Source organism: Emydura macquarii, unplaced genomic scaffold (assembly GCF_026122565.2).
Source record: "Emydura macquarii macquarii isolate MOO-44397 ecotype Brisbane River unplaced genomic scaffold, CSIRO-AGI_Emac_v2 contig_2979, whole genome shotgun sequence".
Classification (NCBI taxonomy): Eukaryota; Metazoa; Chordata; order Testudines; family Chelidae; genus Emydura; species Emydura macquarii.
The window spans coordinates 302816-317974 of record NW_027133116.1 but is presented as its reverse complement, the minus strand read 5'-3'; the positions used below and the strand labels follow the sequence as shown (position 1 = coordinate 317974).

At 52.0% G+C, this 15159-nt stretch overlaps 1 protein-coding gene across 1 annotated transcript in view; it reads right to left on the bottom strand.

The window, feature by feature from the left end:
* The window catches only part of CLCN1 (chloride voltage-gated channel 1), a 39993-nt gene extending 27363 nt beyond the window's left edge, over nucleotides 1-12630 (bottom strand). Inside the window, exons 1-5 of the mRNA XM_067570036.1 lie at nucleotides 12516-12630; nucleotides 3769-3900; nucleotides 2851-2979; nucleotides 2618-2751; nucleotides 2164-2241 (exon numbers count right to left, since the gene is read on the bottom strand). Coding sequence (XP_067426137.1) covers nucleotides 2164-2241; nucleotides 2618-2751; nucleotides 2851-2979; nucleotides 3769-3900; nucleotides 12516-12630 — 588 coding nt within the window. The remainder of the gene's footprint in view (nucleotides 1-2163; nucleotides 2242-2617; nucleotides 2752-2850; nucleotides 2980-3768; nucleotides 3901-12515) is intronic.
* Nucleotides 12631-15159: the final 2529 nt, after the last annotated feature.

The window sequence follows — 15159 nt, the reverse complement described above, 5'->3', positions numbered from 1 at the left end:
CCTCCTGTGTGGTGCTGCCGGCCCTCAGCCAGTCACAGCCTGCTTCTCTGCTAGACTTCTGGCTCTCCTCCAGCCTTCTCGTTGCAGCTCTCAGGTTGCCAGCTATCTAGCCTTCCCTCTCAAGCTGCCTCCGGCTTGCTGCTCCCTCCTCACACACATACCTCTCGCTCTCTCTCCCTGAGCACAATCCCCTGCCCTCTGGATGTCAGGTCTTTTACCAGTCAGCTAAGCATTCAGGCTAGATGCTAACCTGGCTGCTTTTTGTTTATGGCAAACCATAATGCAATGAACTCTTTCTCTTGTCTTGAGCCAAGACTGGGATACGGTTTATTACTCCTCTAACTCACTCCACCTAAAGATCGGAAGTGAATTATTTGTCTCAAGGAAATAACACAGTATTTGAACAACCAGCAAACTCTGAACACCCTCATTGGTGCCCTGGGCATGGGTCCCAGCAATCAGAGTGCCTGGGGGTGTGGTGGGCACAGTCACACGCACACTCAGGACTAATCAAAAGGGAAACATTCAATGACAAATAATCTATGCATCAGTTTTCTCCCTCTTGACTGGAGGATGTTGCGCCTTGTGTACTGTTGCCCTGGGGCTTGGCCCATCTAGCCGAAGGATAGAGATATTTCTGTCATACGCGTTATCTCTGATTCAGAGAGAGCAGACGCCAAGATGTGAATGATTAACACTCACATTTTTCTCCACGGCCATATTTCACCGTATCTATTCTCTAGCCGACTGATAAAGAGTTTATTGTGCGTACTAGTAATGCAATTTCCTGTTCATGAGTATTATCACTTCCCGCCCAGGAAGGGCATTAGGGTTTTTTGGTCCTTTCCCTCTGTTGTGGAAGGTGGTCCGTCACTGGTTTTGTAGACAGACCCACCTTTGGAAGTGTGGCCTGACATCTGGGGACTAGATAGGCTCAGCCATTAGTGATGACACGTCCTACCCAAAGGTCACTTCCTCTGTGGCATATTTCCCATAATCCACCTCATCTTTCCCCTTCTTTGCCTTGAATCCTCCCTGATTACATGAAAAAAGAAATCACACATGTCACCCCAGAACTGGAGAGGGGGCTAAGTCTGTGCAGAACTTGTTTTCATGCAGGAAATTCACCGTGAGAGGGTTGAGGTGGTGTATACAAAATGTTGTATAGAAGAATACACTTGCCTCCGAGAGGAGCCCCGAAGCAACATCCAACTCCAACTGCGCAAGCCGCCACCAGGAGTTCGAGCTGCCTGTACACATTCTGGAACAGAGAGCCCAGCCAGAGAAGGGCATGCCAGGGTTAGAGGGAGCACAGCCACAGGGTTAGTCCCCACATCCTCTGAAATGAAGCAACAGCCAGCAGCGGATGCAGCCGTCTCTGCTCTGGTGAGCCGGGCGCTACACACTGCCAGTCTTTAGTACAGTGAGCTGGTCTCTAATATGGAGATCTGGTCACTAAGCACAGCCAAGGTCTATTGTACTACCGGGATGTGGTGTTTGCATGCCATCACGTCTACTCTTGTGCACCAGTCTCTATACCGATCTGGTCTATATAAACTGCTGTGGTTATCTTATATTACACAGCCAGTCTCTGCACAAAGCCAGTCAGTCTCTCTCTACAGCAGCATATATGGTTAGCCTCTAGGGACACTACCAACCTTAATACACAGCTTGTCACTACAGTGATCTTTTCACTACAGAGGCTGTTTCTACAGCAGACGTACAGACAGCTCCTACGATTAGCAGAACTCTGTGCATGCAGCTTCTAAGACAAACTGGTCCTTATGCACAGCTGCTTGGCAAATCTTTACGCATGGAGGGTGACCACAGAGAGGCAGCTTGTGCAGTGGTTTCAGCACTATCAGAATCCCAGACTTGCCAGTCCGTATTCCTAGCCAGTCCATTCCGTAACTTAGTCGGCTACATACCTGACCAGTCCTCCTAAATCACTGGGCTCTATCCTGTGTCACTTTCTCTACCATGATCCTGGCCAGGCCGTGTGATTTACTGGTCTGCAACAGCTTGATGAATCCCACTCGCTGCATTCCCTGTACCAGTAACCTGCCCCCTCCCTCTGCTATGCCCTCTTTCAGAGAAACCACGTCGCCTCTCCCAGGAGAGCGAGAGCTTCAGGACAAGTGCGCACAGAAACCTGTGCCTTACCTCGTACACGCCACAGAAGATTGACATGAATTTGCTGAGCACAGCAGCACAGATGCTGGCGATGTGCACGAAGGGACCCTGTCAGAGAGGAGAAGGGGACAGAGGGTGCGATGAGAAAAGGGTCGGTGACAAGGATTGAATAAACACATAAATCTTGGCGCTCTCTCTCTCTCCCTCTCTGGCCATCTCTGCCTCTCTGCCCCCACCTCTCCGCTCTTTCTCTCATCATTCACTTGAAGGCATTTCAGCATCTTCCTTTAAACCTTTCGCTATCAGACCTTTTACAGAGTCAGGAAAAGGACCAATGGGACGTCAATTCAGACACAAAAGCAGAGGAATGGTGATGGGGTGATTTGCCCCTTCTCCAAAAGGATAGACTAGTTAGACAAGTTAAGAGGCCCTATACCCGCCCCCCTGCCTGGCCATCACCGCACACACACACAGCAACACTCACCTCTTTCCCTACAGGCATGCCACTCCCCAGTCCAGCTGTCAGGCCTACGACTTTGGCCACAAAGGCTTTGAGCGTGAGGTACTCCTTGAGGACCACTCCCCGCATGATTGTCTTCAGCTCAGGAATCCCTGACCCTAGAACAAAACAGACAACGAAGAAATAAGCCCTAGAAACAAGGAACATACAGACAAAGAGACAGACAAAGGCAGATATTCCCCTCCCCCTGCTCTCACCGACAGCCTGTGGAGAGACGAGGTGGCAGAAGACAGCAGCAAAGAGGATGAGGATGAGGGGGTAGGTGACCCAGGCCAGGTACTGCATTGCGACACTCGGGTGCAGCTCTTTGTACATCCACTTGTAAGCTGTGGGCAGACAGACAGAGAAGGTGTCAGCAAGAGCAGCAGCTCCACAGAGGGGTTGGTGAGCATCCAACAAACCCAGCGCAAAACCACACACTGGCCAAACCAAGAACAACCCGAACATGCCTGGGGCTGAATCCCTCAGCAAAAAGGGGTCCTGCCAGCACAGAGCGGGTGTGTCACAGGGCACAGGGTGTGTGTGTGTGTGTGTGTTAGGGGGATGTGCAACACAAGAGTGAATGCACCTAAAGACTGAATTCACGCCAGTAGAAAGAGAGTCTCCCAAAATAGGAGAGGGGGGGGGGTTGGATTAGAAGAGCTCTGTGTGTGTATGCATGTTGAGGGGAGAAATATAGTATTAAATTAACAGGACTCCATGGTCAAGCCATACCATTCTGCCTTGGCCTGCGACTGTTAAATATCCTAAGCTAAGCAGGGTGATGTCTGGCCTATCTTTTGAGAAGAGACTTCCACACAGACTGCAAGCGCTGGTGTGACTGTGTAGAGGACACTCTCGCCTGTGGGGCGGTACTGATCCCCGTGCCCCAGTGTGGTGGGAGAAGAGCTGTGCTAAGGGAGCTGTGTGGGTGACAAACTAGGGGATATTCTCCCCTCTGAGTTTGTACTGACCCCAGAGTCCCAGCATGGCACTGTGCTGCAGGGAGCCGGTGCTGAAGGATGAGGAACATCATCAACGTAATAAAGGTAATAAAGATCCTGAGGAACGTGGGTTATTAGTGAATTGTTCTTGTGATTTACGAGGCAGTTTCACAGCACCTGAATGGGACCCACCCTGCAGGCTCTTGGCGCTGGCATAATCCATTCCCCAGCTCACCAGCGCCATGACCAGACCCAACAGAACCAGGAATATCCAGTCTTCTCCAAGCTTCTTGGTAACATATTTCTGAATATGACTAGCACAGTCTGTGGACGAGAAAGAGTCTTGAGACAAGTAACATTGAGGAGCCCCCTGTCTGTCTCTTCTTTCCCTTATTGAGGATGGCAAGATAGCAGCTCCTCTGGAAACATCATGTCTGAGTGCTGGAGGACTCGGCACATAGCTCTGCGCTATACAGCAAAGTCCTCTGTGGTGTGGGAAGGGTGGGGCATGTAACCTCTTGTGCACTGGCAGGATTCTCGAATGATCCTGCAAATGTAAGAAAGGCCTCTCCATTCTGGACAGGAGATCCGTTACCTACTGTGTGGTGGAAGGACAGACTGCTCTGAGAAAAACTACCCTTTGTCGTCACACGGGTCTGGCATATTCCTGGGGGGCCGGTGGGAAAGGAAATTGAGCCTCTCTTAGCTGCTCCTCTTCCACCCAGTGGGACTCCTTCCTCCTTCTCCTGCAACAAGGCTCGCTTGTCCCCCTTTTTGCCCCACTTCAACTCCATCCCGCTGCACCTCCAGCTTGAGCAGCGGCTGTCTGTCCATCTTTTGGTAATAAAGTGAGCCTGCCTGGCCAGCGGGGATGCGTGGTCCCTACCTTGGCATTTGGAGTACCGCTCCTCTTTGATCTCTGTCTGGCTGTCCCGTTTCTGGGGGCTCTGGCTGCCCCCTTGGGCCTGTTTCTCACTCAGTAGTTTTGCCGCTTCCTTCTGTGCAAAGTCAGAGAGCTGGTCTGTGTACTGCCCATAGAGCTAGAGGGGCCGGCAGAGGGAGAGAGGAGAGGGAAAAGGCAGGCTTAATATCCAGTTCACAGACAGAGAGAAAGAGACAGCTCCACAGATGGACAGAGAGTTCCACAGACAGGCAGATGCAAAGACCCAAGTAAACACAGAGACAGAAACACAGGCCAGCCCAGACAGACCCTTTGTCCCACTGTCCCTCTCTACCTACTGGGAGAAAATGGGTTCATATCTACAACAGCTGATCCATTGTTCCCTGCCTGCAAATATCTCCCTATCATCTTCTGCCATTGTACACAACACAGCCACTTACGGCTGGGCATGACCTCTGGGAACATCTCCCCTCTACACCAAGCATGGTCTGGGACTGGGGGTGGCATGAATACCACACACTCCATGTGACTGATCTTCCCTCCAATACGTCTGTCTCCTTCTGCCACCAGGTTGCTGGGTCCAGGCCACCTTCCACAGCCTACTCCGGGGCTACAGATTCCCAAAAACTTCCATTCCCAGCAAGGACCCACAGGCTCATTTTGGGCAGAATGGGCCTTTTGCTGAATTGATTTAATGATCTTTAAACCATCCATGACCAATGGTAAGTCCATCTCAGCTTGATTCTCTCAGCTTAAACCGTCTTTCTCCATCGCCTGGACTTAACTATAATATTAAAGCTGTATTTTCCCTACTGCAGTTTAAAATGCGGCTTTGCTTTAAAAAGCATCTCCATATAAATGCCCTGATGGGATTCCATGTTTATCATTTCTCAGATCAAACATGCGCAGTTTATTAGTCAAAAAAACATTTTCGCCTGTGCCAACTCTGCAAATTCAGCCTGATATCTGAGAGTCAGGCTGAGCTCATTCCCTCTTAATAAAACATAATAAAGGTTCTGCTAGACAAATGATGTCCTCACTGACGCCTGTGCAATCGCATTGTCTTCAAAGTGTACTCTTATTTATGCCTGTAACCCTGTCCCCACCCCCTAAGGCACCGATATCACAATGATCTTAATATGACCTGGAAGACCTGTATTATGTTGACGATGTGCAGGATGGAAAGACCCCAGCTTGACTCTCAGATCTCAGAGGGATTTTGTGGTGCTGCCTTTAAAAAGAAAACCTTTTTTACTTGTGAGCTGAATATAGTTGATCTGGAATCACTGAGATGGCAAATACTAAGGATACGTTTACACTTTGAGCTGGAAGGTATAATTCCGGCTTAGGCAGACATACCTGCGCTAGCTCTGAGCAAGCTACGGTGCTAAAAATAAAAGTTAGATGCAGTAGGGGGAGGGGCTAGCTGTCCAGAGTATGTGCCTTGCATCTTGGATGGGATCCTATTTGTGGCAGCTTGCCATTTGCACCACCATGGCTACTTCTACTCTTAGGGCGCTAGCCCCATGAGAGCTTTTGTGGGTATGTGTACTCCAGCTGGGAATCACACCCCCGGCGTGAAGTGTAGACATAACCTAAGTCCCACTATGCCATAGCAGAGCACCTTCCTCTGAACTCTCTCCAGTTTGTCTGGTGTAAGTGTAATACTTACAATATGATGCCCTACACTGGAGTCAGTTCCCCAGCTGGGGCCTCCCCCGTATCTACCAAAGCAGCAGAATGATTGCCCTCATTTCCAGTCTCATCGAACGTGAACACAGCTACAATTCATTCTCTATCTCCCTGTGATCTGCTTTAGGACTGAAGGCTTCCATGGAGTCCTCATATCATGCCTGCGCAACACCACTCTGTCATTTACACAAAAAGCTATTTGCTTTCCTGCATTCTCATTCTGTAAATCTTATGGGGGTATGGTTTTGAGCTCAGTAATAGTAACAATACCATGTAAAGTTGGACACACCCTCAGATCCCGCTCAGGGTGGCCTGTCTCCCCCATCGAAGGTCTTTAGTGCTCCCAGTCCTGCTCACATAGGCCCCTATGTCCTAGCGGTGGATCCACTTCACTTCAGTGGGCTGACTAGTGTGACCCTGCTTCACCCACTAGAAAAGATGGGCCAAATTCAGAGCTAGTGCAAAACACTGGAGGAGCACACACGTCCACCAGGACTGAATTTGGCCCTGTGTATTTTTAATCTAAATGCATGGCCTGCACCCATCCCCGCTTCAGGTGTTACTATTTCTGCAAACCTCATAAGCTGGGCTGGGCTGTGGCTGGTTCAAGGAGAGCCCTCCTGAAATGGCCAGGTGCTTCATAGAATGGTGTGGGTAACTCAAATGAACCAACCACCAGCTATACTCACTAGAGATGTACAGCACCGTACAATCGCATGCCGAATTTCTTCCGGTTACAGACACTCCCTGGACTCGGTGCAGAGGCCCTCAGCTATTGACATGAGATCCAGGAACGGTTGCTGTGGGGCCTGCACTCGCTAATGTATCGTGAGGCCCCCGTGTTGTGATGTGGGGACACGCCACTCTCCCCAGGGGGTGAGGGCTGCAGCAGCTGTGGGCGTGCACAGGGCTCCTGAAATTATCTGACAACTTTCGTTATCCCCCAGGGGACTCATAAACCCTGTAGGTGTCCTGGGAATTTGGGCACAGGTGGGAACTCCCCCCTTCGCTGGACACATTGCAGGTGCCGCAGTTCTGCCTGCTTGAATGGGCTTTGAGTAAATGGCATTTGTTTTAAATCTGTCTGAATGTGGCAGGGAACAGGGGTTTGCTCAGGATTTCAGCCTTTCATCCACCCCCTGCCAGCCAGCCCCCAATCTCCTCTGAATCCCCCTGCCTTGTGTACCAGATGCAGCCAGCAGCATGTCCAGCTCTGAGGGAATAATCACAAAAAGAGGCGAGCCAGAGAGAGGGGGCGGCTGAGACACATCGACTGGGGAGTCTCCAGGGAACACCTGCAGGCGGCTGGCGCAGCGCGCAGCAGGGTGAGCCCCACAGTCACACCTCCCTGCAGTCAGTGGAGATCTCACACATCCCGATGGCTGCGGGAATTGCCTCTGGCTGCTCTGCCTTCTGGGGGGGTTGCTATGGGACAGGCAGCGAGGCAGCCGCTTTGCCTCGCCTCTCACAGCTGCCCCTGCAGCAGAGACATGTGGGGCAGACCTAGTGCCGGCCCCAGCCACTCCCCCAACCTATAGCGCTACCCCAGGCCTCAGAAACTGAGCCCCCAACCAACCTAGCACCCTCCAGCCCCCTACCCCTACCCAGCCCCTCCACAGAGATGCCATGTTCTGTGCACCCTACCCTCGCTGCTGCTTGAAAGCATAAGGCTCTGTGCAAATGAATTACAAATATGCAATTAGCTCGCTAAATAATTTGCATAAAATATCCCACATGGAGCTGCAACAAACTTGGCAGCCATGCCAGCTCAGCGAGGATCGCGAGGCAGGGCCGCACCAGAGCGGAGGAAGATGGGCCGGCTCAGAACAGCACGGCTTCTCCAGCCCGGCTGTAACGTCCTCAGCCAGCAGGTGCTCTTAGAAGGGCAGGGGAGACATGGAAGCTCCAGGGATCCTGGCTGTGCTCTCTGGTAGGAGATCGATTGGGCTGCAGAGGGAATAGCTGCGTTCTCCCCGTCCCTCCCTCCCGGCGCAGGAAGCAGTGTGGGGAGCCATTGGTTTGCGAAGCTGAGAACGGGCAGCTCCTCGTCACATGCCCTTCAATGACCCGACTTAGGCCTGAGGGCTCATTAGCAGCTCGGGTTCCCCTGCTGGTGTATGTCCTGAGGTCCTGGCACTTCACACCTCCCAGAATGTAGCCCTCTCTCCCCCCCCCCGCCAGCCCCCACACACAGCAGAGAGCGTTAAGATTTTCCGAGTGCCAGGAGGGGGATGGGCCCTGCTTGTCTCAGCAGAACCAGACTCGTCAGCGGGAGAATTACAGACAGAATGCAAGACAGAGACATAAAGCATCGCCCGGTATGCCTGAGCCCCATGCATTTGATGGTTTGTCCGGCCTGACTTGTAAATGCCCCCGGAGACGGGGCTGCCCCTCGGGGACTCTCACCATCCGCACATGTCCCCCTGTTTGCGGAAGTCCAGCCATCCCCACTCGGGCCAGCCTGGAACAAACCTTCTCTAGCGTCCTTAGTGTTTACGCTCTGGAGAGACTGGTGAGCAGTTATCATGCTCCCCTCACTTAGTCGCTGCTTTTCCAAGGGGGTCTCCCGGCTGCCAGAGACTGCCCAATCCCCTCCGCACAGTGTATGGTCCCACACCACCTGCTGGGCATGCTCCCCCGCTCCCTATCCCTCCCCAGAAAGGCAGCTTGTCTGCTGAAACACCGTTCAGGGACAAGGAGGGAACTAGTGGGCAAGGAGCAGAAGGTGGAAGGGCTAGGGAGTGGGAAGGAGGGGTATGCCAGAAACTTCCTATTCCGTCCGGGGAGAAGAGATGTATAACTAAAAACAGCACAGCAGGTCTCCTGCCGTTGACTAGGGGTGGGGTACGTGTGAGAGAGATTGTCACTCTCCGGATGGTACTAGTTCGGTGACTGCACTTTTTCAGCACAGGCAGCAACCTCAGTACCAGAAGCAAACAGGAAAATTGTACGGGATCCTGAGAAGCGGCTGGAGGGATGGACCTGAAAGGAAAGATTTAAAGTGCTACGTGTGTCTAGCACGGCTAAATGATGACTAAGAGGAAACATGAGAACAGTCTGCAAATATCTGGAGGGTGTAAACACGAAGGAGGGAGAAGAAGAAGCTAAGAGTAAATGAAATGAAATTGGGCAATGGTGAATTTCAGGCTATATATAAGGACACATTTCCTAACGGTGAAATCTTGTAGTCTAGTAGAGCACAGGATAATTTCCCAAAGGAAGTGGGGGAAGCCCCATGGCTTGAGTTATTCTAAGGGAGGCTGGAAAGAGCGGCAGGGAAAACACATCTACATAGCGATGATCTCACAAGACTTTTCTATTTGCTATTCTTGTCCTGGGCTCCCGCTGCACTCAGTTGCCAATGTAACTCAGTCCAAAACACAACCTGCTTCCCATTCACCTTAGCCTTAACAGCAGCCTCCCTACCCCCTGCTGTTCCAGTCCGGGGCTCCCCACACAGCTCCGCCAGTGTCCCTCGGTCCTGCCCTGCAGCCCCCTGCTCTTGCAGTCCTGCTACAACTGGCAGTGTGACGTGGCCGCAGTTCCGTTTGGGCCTGATGTGTGAGTTCTCACTGTCCTCGTTTCATGTGTAAGCTTAAATGTCAAGACAAGTCTGTAGACTTAACAGGTGGGACATAAAGTCATTGCCTCTCCCACAGCAATCTCCTGGTAACCACCAGGCCTCCCAATTCCCTTTGCCTCTGATTATGCCCACCCACCCCCTGCTCAGAGAACTCCCTGTGGCCAGTGAGGAATTCGGAGTGGGAGAGTTCTCCAGGGTGACTCACAACCCGTTCATGCCTTCGCACCACCTGGAGCTTCCTTGGGAAAGCTTCTTATTTCTGATGTGGAGATAAAAGGATCCAAAACTCCTCTCTGCACCAGTGTTGGTGTATTAGTGATTCTTTGTGGGCATGCATAGGAAAGTGCATGTGCATGAGGGGTGTGTGTGCGTGTGTGTGACAGAGAGAGAGACACACAGATTCTGTGTGAGTAGGCATGGGGAAGTTGTGTGCAGGCACATATATACACAAGAGGTGTGTGCTCAGGCATGTGTGTCTGTGCAAGGGATGTGTGAGGCTCTGAGTGTCCACAAGAATTTAAATTGGGGTTTGTGCACATGGAATATATATGTATGACAGATGTGTGTCCAAGGCATGTTTGAGCAGGAATAGATCTTTCATGTGAAGCTTTGTGTGAGCATGTGTATCTGTTTGTATGTGTGAGACCTATGCACAAAATACTGTGTCTGAGTGTGTGCATGTGTTCAGTGGGTGTGCAAACAGCACTGTGTGTGTGTGTGCCTGTGTTGAGAGTGTGCAAACAGAGCTGTGTGGCTGCAAGTGTATGGATGTTGAAGGAGGATGTGTCAGGCCAAGTGCATGTATAGGTGTGCGGGAGTTATTTCAGGAAGCAGTGTATGTGCGTGCACACATGTGACTTCATGCTGTTTTGTGCATGAGGGTGTGTTTATACACATGCACACAGGTTGAGGACATTGAGGGACAAAAGAAATGTGTATTTGACTACTTGAGGTATGCGTCTGCCTAAAAGCCCCCGCAATATCTGGGAGCCGGGGCATGTGTGTAGGGTGTGTGGGGTCAGTGTCTGTCACTGTGTGTTTGGTTGTGTGTGAGGCCAGGTGGGCATAGGGGGTGGCATGTGCTCTGTGTGTCTAAGTAGCTCTGCTTGTGCGTGATGGTGTGTGTGTTAGCGCACCTGTGTTTGTATGGATGTGCTTTGATGATGGAGCATCCATATATTTGTATATTATCAGGGTATGTGTATGTGTTTGTTTTTATCCATCTGTCTATCATCCTGTCTGTTGATTCTAGCTGGGCAATCTTGAGAAGAGAACAATTTATATATCACATAGTTAGACCCTTTTTCTGTTTGCAGTCACCTTCTGATTTTTCCATTGTAGTTGTTCCTTCCAAATTTATTCAGCGAATGGCTCTCGTGGGTGTATTTCAGGCTAAGGGCCATTCACAACTCTTTGCTGTGGCTGTTGTTGCTGATGAAGGTTTGTTATTTTTGTCCATGTGATTGGTCACCTAACCCACATGAGTGGGCCTCTTGCTCCCCGGCTGCATGGCTGACACCCTTCTATCCAGAAGGGAAATCAAAGCATTCTCAAGATGTCAATGAGGAGCTTTGTTCCATCACTGAGTTGCACGAGTATTCACCAGATTGTCACTTTCTGCTACCCACAAAAGTCACTCATCCAGATAGTTATGAACAACAAATAGATGGAGACCAAGAAAAACAGCCAAGCGAACCTGCAGGATTTATTCAAACACACGTTCTCAACTGCGTTCCAGCTGAGCACTCTGTCTTTCACTCGCTTGTCTCTCACTCTTTCTGTCTATTATCACGGGGCTAAATCCATTGTCATCGTAAAGACCCTTCGCGTCAGCCGAACCTGAGCAAAGTGGCTGCAAAGCAGACAAAAGGGCCGCCCAGGGAATACCCCAGTGGAGGAGGTCTTTATGCTAGGTGCAGAGCTAACATAGCCAGCTCCTTACCAGCCCCCACTGGAGCCGCTGCTTCAGGGAAAATGCCGGGGAAAGGTCATGAGCAGGGTAAGGGGAAAGAGGTTGGCGTGGCCAGGACATATCTATTCCCCGGCTATCTCCTGCTGCCACTATCCCCATAGTAGAGTGCAAATTAGGGCAGGTTTAAGGGGTGAACAAGCCGTAATCAGCTCCCAGTAGCCCCAGTATCAGGAAGGGGGTGGTGCAAGCTGTCTCTTCTTGGTCCCTGTGCTGGGCTCAGCATTAGTGCAGGGATAAACCATGGTGCAGCCGTGTGTGTCTTTGTCCATCCATCTATATGTGTTCTCCCTCTCTCTCTCTCTCTCTCTCCAGAGCTCTGTGGATATCATCCCCGCGGTGTCTGAGTGCTATGCTAGTCTGGTAGTTTAATTTTATCTTCTCGCACTGCGCATGAGTTATGGGTGCTGTTTTCTTTCCCCCCCCCCCCCCATTTTCCCCAGCTCCACTACGTCCTCTGGGTCCCTGCAGATGGCAGTGACACCGGGCTGCACCATGGCATGCCAGCAGCGCTCCTGAATGTAAGTGCCACCACAGGAGCCTGGGGGTGGAAAGGCCGATTCCCGCTCTGCGGCGCGGGGGCCAGGGAGCAAGGGGGGGAAGGGCACTCTGAGAGGGGGCACCTCCATCAGGACTCCCGGGAACCATTTCTGCCTCGTCCCCCCACGTGTCACCATGGAGACCTGTGCTGCCCCACACGTCCCTGTGGCCCAGCCCTACCTGCGGGTGGCTGAGGGAGTTCTCCAGGCAGCGCCGCTCGTCTCCCGTGTCCCTGGCCTCACGCCCTGCCTCCGACGGGATCCCGTAACTGGTGCACTTCTCGAAGCGGACATAGACGTACTGGGGAGCGCCCCCCCACAGGGCTGAGTCCGCGCTGGGCTTCTCCGTCTTGTGTGCTGAACGCTCCATGACGCTGCCACACACACGCTCTCAGCTGTGACGGTGGTGCTGCTCCAGGCCCAACCCCAACCCACCTAGCCAGCGGGCCCGGAGCATGGCCTTTGCCCGCCCTGCCCGCCTTCTCCCTCTCCTCCTTTCTCACCCTCCTCCTTGTCTCGCTCTCACTTTCTCCTCTTCCTGCCCAAAGGCGTCTAGGGCGGTGATCGCAGGGTCTAACTATATTTATAGCAACCTTCCTCTGTCACATGACCCCCCCCAGTGCCACATCTGATCTGAGCGAGAGGCATTAACTCTGCCAGGATTGAGTATCAGGTGTGTGCGAGGGGGGAATCCTGAAGGAGAGGGCAGGGGGGAGAAGAAAGCACTGAGGGAGGAAGACACAGCGAGAGAGAGGAGCAGAGGTGCTGAGAGATGCAGAGCAGGCAGAAGGAGGAAGTGCGGGAAGGAAGCAGTGCCCGTCCAAGGGCTCCCCTGTCCCTGCACATCTCTCCTGTCAGGAGCGAGCCATATTTGCAGTACGCTGGCAGAGGGTTCTCTCTTTCCCACATTCCTGCGAGAGCCTGGGGCACCCAAATGAAAAGGTAAAGGGACCATGGGGCCCGGTGTGGGGTCCTGCAGCTGGATATGACAAGCTGGACATGTGCAAAAAGCCCCAGCCTCTCTTGCACGGCTCAGGTGTTCAAGGCCCAGAGTCTGCGAGAGAGAGAAGCAGTCCGTGGAAAGGGGACCTGGAGCCCCTCCTGAAGGTACCCACGACTAGTCTTGAATGGCATCCCTGCTGACTTCCACACGGGTTAACTCTCTGTAAGAAAGTCACTGACTGAGTTTTGTGGGTTCTCAGCCTTGGCTGCCTTCAGAAATCTCTTTGTCCGGGTGCCAGTCACCCATGGATTGAAGCAGCTGGGGCCTTCGCCCCCTCACTCTGCCCCCATTTCACAGCTTTGCCTGCAGTCAGGCCAGGGAGCACCTCACTCAGCGGGGCCACTGAACCTGCCAGTTAGTGATAAGAGCGACACGCACGTTCCCGCCACAGGCCCAGCGGCAGGTCTTAGTGCTCTGATTGGCCTATCAGCGGCTTTATGACTTTTAATGGGCTATTAATTAATGAGGTGAGGAACCCAGGAATATCCCTGTGGCAGGAATCGCGTGCAGGGAAAGAGGAAGTCACATGCCTGAGACACAGCTGTCCTACGAGCTGCTCTCAACCCCTTCCTTCCTCCTGTGGAAGCTAAAGAGGGTCAGTCTCTCTCAACGGCCCCAGTCCCCTGGGTGTATCTCCCGGGATTTGAGCCTTCTCCCATTCCGAACTGCCCCAGCACCCACACAATCCCCCCTAGAGCAGGAACTCCCCCGCTTTTCATTCGGGCACCCCTTTGTGGGGAAGAAGACCCTCTCCTGGGCCCGTCCCACACTGCTTGGGGGTCTCCAAATGTTCCGTGCTGCCGCCCCAGTTTCAAACCCCTGCTTTGGAGATTCCCCTCACTGCAGCTTTCCAACCCTTCCTTCTCTCATTCCGTGGGGACGTTAAAGGGAGCTTCTCTGTTCAGAGCTGCCCAGAATCCCCTGGGGAGGATCCCCTAGAAGAGATTTCCCCTCTGCATCTCTCCACCCCTCTCTCCCTGTGTGACTCTTACAGGTGCTCACCCTGCTCTGAACTTCCCAGGCTCCTGTGTGCATCCCCAAGAGTTCCCCTGTCTGTCTCCTGCTATTAGCCTCCCACCTTTGCAGTGAATCACCCCAGTTCATCCTTCATGTATCCCCCCAGCGGTATCCCTCTCTGTCTCTTGCCCTCCCCCCATCTCTCTTACTGCCCTCAGCTCCCCCCCCCCCCCCCCACACCTCTTGCTATCTGGTTTAATCGCTGTTTTGAATACCCTGTGACCCCACCCCAGGACCAGTAAATATTTCTCATTTTGGGTGAGTGTGCCTCCTTGCACCTTCCCTTGCTTTGCACAAACTCAGGGGTGACTCCTCACGACAATCCCAGTGGGGGGCGAGCCACCCTGAAAGGTGTGGGGAGGATGCAGAGTCACGGCCCCACGTCCTTCTGAAGCACCTACTTGAGAGGGCTGACTGTAACAGGGCATATGCTGCAGAGCTGCGTGAATAATGGATTTGGAGGTTCAGGGGCCAAACCACAACATCTGGGCAAAACATCCAGTTTGAGCTGAACTGAAATCAATTTGTTCAAAATTTTCCATCGAATTGAAAAACTCGGACAAATTTTGTTCTGAAGCAAACAAAACATCTCAGTTCATTTGAAACCATTTTTTCCTCCAGTTTTGCATTGTGATTTGGCTATTTTGGGTGTTCTTCGCTCTTTTTTGTGTTCGTTTTTGAACTGACCAAATCTGAAAACAAAATGCCATTTTGAAATGAAAATGGCAAAAAATGAAACCTCTCAAAACGGTTGCGATGAAGCATTTTGAATTTTTGGAAAAAATATGGGGGTTTTTGGGGCTGAAACTAGCTGGCCAGTTTGAGCCAATTCATGAAATGTTTCAGGACCCTGAAAAAATTCATTTTTTGGCCAAGTTT